This window comes from Ustilaginoidea virens, chromosome 6, assembly GCF_000687475.1.
Source record: "Ustilaginoidea virens chromosome 6, complete sequence".
NCBI lineage: Eukaryota > Fungi > Ascomycota > Sordariomycetes > Hypocreales > Clavicipitaceae > Ustilaginoidea > Ustilaginoidea virens.
The window spans coordinates 660,497-663,277 of record NC_057321.1 but is presented as its reverse complement, the minus strand read 5'-3'; the positions used below and the strand labels follow the sequence as shown (position 1 = coordinate 663,277).

Genomic DNA, 2,781 nt, shown 5'->3' with positions numbered 1-2,781 from the left:
GCCTTCCCTCAGCTGTGCAGAGCATGGCACTCCAGCGGTGACTCCGTCTCGCGGCATTGCAGCCGGTGCTACCGCTGATCCAAGACCCAGGTAATACGCGCAACTAGAAACCTGTCCTGGTGCTCCGCACAGCCGCAGTGGCGCCGGACCCTGCATCCGCCAAGGCCGGTGCCGAGGCCAAGGTACCAGATGCACTGCCTGCCGGGCGACTCCGGAGAGGACACCACCGGAGAGGACACCACCGGCCGGGCGCCACCGGAGACGACCAGCATCACCATCACTCCTTCTTCCCCCCCAGCCGCTTGTGCTTCCGCCCGTCCTTGCGGCTCATCTGCCGCTGGTCCCGCGTCCCCCGGCCGCCCTCCCAGAACCCCCGCCCCCGCTTGCCCACCACGCTGCGCCCGCAGCAGCCGCACGCCTCCACCCGGTACCTCTGCTCCCGGCTGCACCACCCGCAAATCATCCGCGCCGCCCACTCGCTCGCGTGGTCCTCCCGCCCGTCGTGGCACCTGTCGCACGCGTGCACGCGCTCGCAGCACGAGAACCGGAACCACCGGTACGACCGCCGGTAGTGCGCGCACGCCCCCTTGTCCGGCAGCGGCTCCCCCGCCCGGAGGCCCAGCCGCTCCGCCCGAGCCCGCGAGCCCGCCGGCGGCGGCGGCGGCAGCGACGGCAGCGACGACCCGGGCGTCATCTGGAGGAACCTGGCCTCGGGAATCCGCAGCGTGAATCGGCCGTGGCACGCGCGGCAGACGTTGGTGACGCTCTCCCCCCTGACGGAGACGAAGCCCGGGCCGGCCGTCGAGCACCGCTCGCACGTCGGCGCAAACGTGCTCGGCAGCAGGTCGGCGGCCCGGCAGCCCTGCAGGTCGACGAAGCCGGCGCGGGACGACCTGCCGTGCACGATGCGCGGGCTGAATGCCGCTGTCAGCCGGCTGGCGCACTTGCGGCAGCTCGCTGTGTTGGCGAGGCCGGGCCGGAGGTTGGTCAAGTCGTTGGCCGTCTTGCACCGGTCGCATTTGACGCTGAGGCCGAGGATCGAAACCTCGAGTGCTTCGATGCCGCGGAGCTCTACGCCGGGGAGCGACAGCATGGTTCCCTTGCCCAGGGCGTCGGTGGCCTGGGTGGATGGGTTGGCGGGCTTCACGTCGTCGCTGCCGTCGTCGCTGCCGTCGTCTGCGTCTGCGTCGTCGTCGCTGCCGCCGCTGTCGCCGGAAGAATACGACGAGTCCGAGTCGCCGTCGTCCCGCGTACAGTCCCACTCCGGCGGCCGCGGAATCACCTTGACGTGGCTTCTCTCCCCGGCAGACCCGCCAGAGGGGCCCGCAGCAGCAGAAGCGCAGGCGTCTCCCGCGACAGCCTCAGCTGCTTTCGGAGTCGCCCCCGCAGCCGAGCCCCCCGCCTGCCTGGCTAGGCTGTGCAGGCTCTGCACAAGACGGTTCATGTGGCTCATCAGAGTCGCCGACTTTTGCCGAGCCGCCAGCGCGGCGAACAGCTCCTCGACCGGCTCTGCGTCCGCGGCGTCGGCCCCGTTGAGCTGGATCCGCAGGTCCTGCAAGGGGTACAGCAGCGGCACCATGAGATCGAGGCTGTCGACCGCGCAAAGGCCCGGCGGCAGCTCGCCTCTCCGCTTCGGCTCAACGGGCAGCGTGAAGACGACGCCGTCGGCGGAGCGGCGGAAACGGGACAGCCTCCCCATCCGGGCTTCAATCTGCCGGATTTCCCGCGCCCTCCTGGCCTTGGCGTCGGCGACCTGCTCCCGCGAGTAGCGCTCCCCGGGCGCGCGTGCCTCTGCTGCTGCTGCTGCTGCTGCTGCTGCTGCTCGCGGCTCCTCCTGCTGGGCGGCCGGCGCGCGTGCCTCCGCTGCTGCTGCTGCCGCTCGCGCCCCCTCCTCCTTGGCGCCGGCCGCCGGGCCCGCCGCCGCCCCGCCCCCGAGGTGGCGCGTATCCCTAAACGCGACCAGCTTGACCGTCTCGGCCTTCTCCTCAGACAGCAGCTTCTCCAGCCTCTTGTCCAGGGCGTTGACGACGGAGAGCAAGGTGGCCCCGCCGCCCGCCTCGGCCGCCAGCCTGTCCCACCCTCGCTCGATGTTGATGCCGAACCCGCGGGGGATGTTGCCGTTGCGCACGCGCAGGGCCGGCCTGTGCGCCGGGTAGCCGGGCGGGACGCGCACCTCGCACTCGAGATGGGCCAGCTCGAAGGGGAAGTCGGGGTCCGAGGGCTTCAGCCGGAACAGCAGGCACGAGGTGCCGTCGGCGGCGGTGGACTCGCGCGGCGAGAACCTGCGCCGCAGCTGCTCGAGCTGGTAGGCGCGGGGGTCCCGCTCGTGGGACGGGGGCGCCGGCTTGGGGACGACTCGGGCGGGCGGGGGGGCCGCGACGGCTTGTTTCCGGGTGTGCGGGGGGCCGGGGTGCGGTGTGTGGGAGATCATGGCGGACGAGTCGGTGATGCTGTGGTGAAGGTGAAGAGGTGAAGATGCTGAAGATGCTGAAGATGCTGAAGATGCTGAAGATGCTGAAGATGCTGAAGATGCTGAAGATGCTGATAAAGGCGTCGATAAAGACGTCGATAAAGACGTCGATAAAAGAGGCCGTGAAAGCAGAATGACGCCGCGCTTGACAACGCCAAAGTAGGCGATGCTACGTCCTCTTGGACGAAGTCGATTTGATGACGAGGCAGCGGTACGAGGGTACAAGGTACAAGGGTACAAGGCACAAGGGCTACAGCCCCTCCGATCGAGTCACTGCGCGGCTCGGCCGTGAGTCATCAATGTCTGCCACA

General features: G+C 69.7%; 1 protein-coding gene across 1 annotated transcript; it reads right to left on the bottom strand.

Annotated features, from left to right (window-relative positions):
- Positions 1 to 277: 277 nt before the first annotated feature.
- UV8b_07155 (uncharacterized protein) lies at positions 278 to 2,431 on the bottom strand (the record flags this gene model as incomplete). The annotated part of the gene is made up of 1 exon (XM_043144652.1): positions 278 to 2,431. The coding sequence occupies one exon, from the start codon at positions 2,429 to 2,431 to the stop codon at positions 278 to 280; it is 2,154 nt and encodes a 717-aa protein (XP_043000587.1).
- Between the last annotated feature and the right edge of the window lie 350 nt (positions 2,432 to 2,781).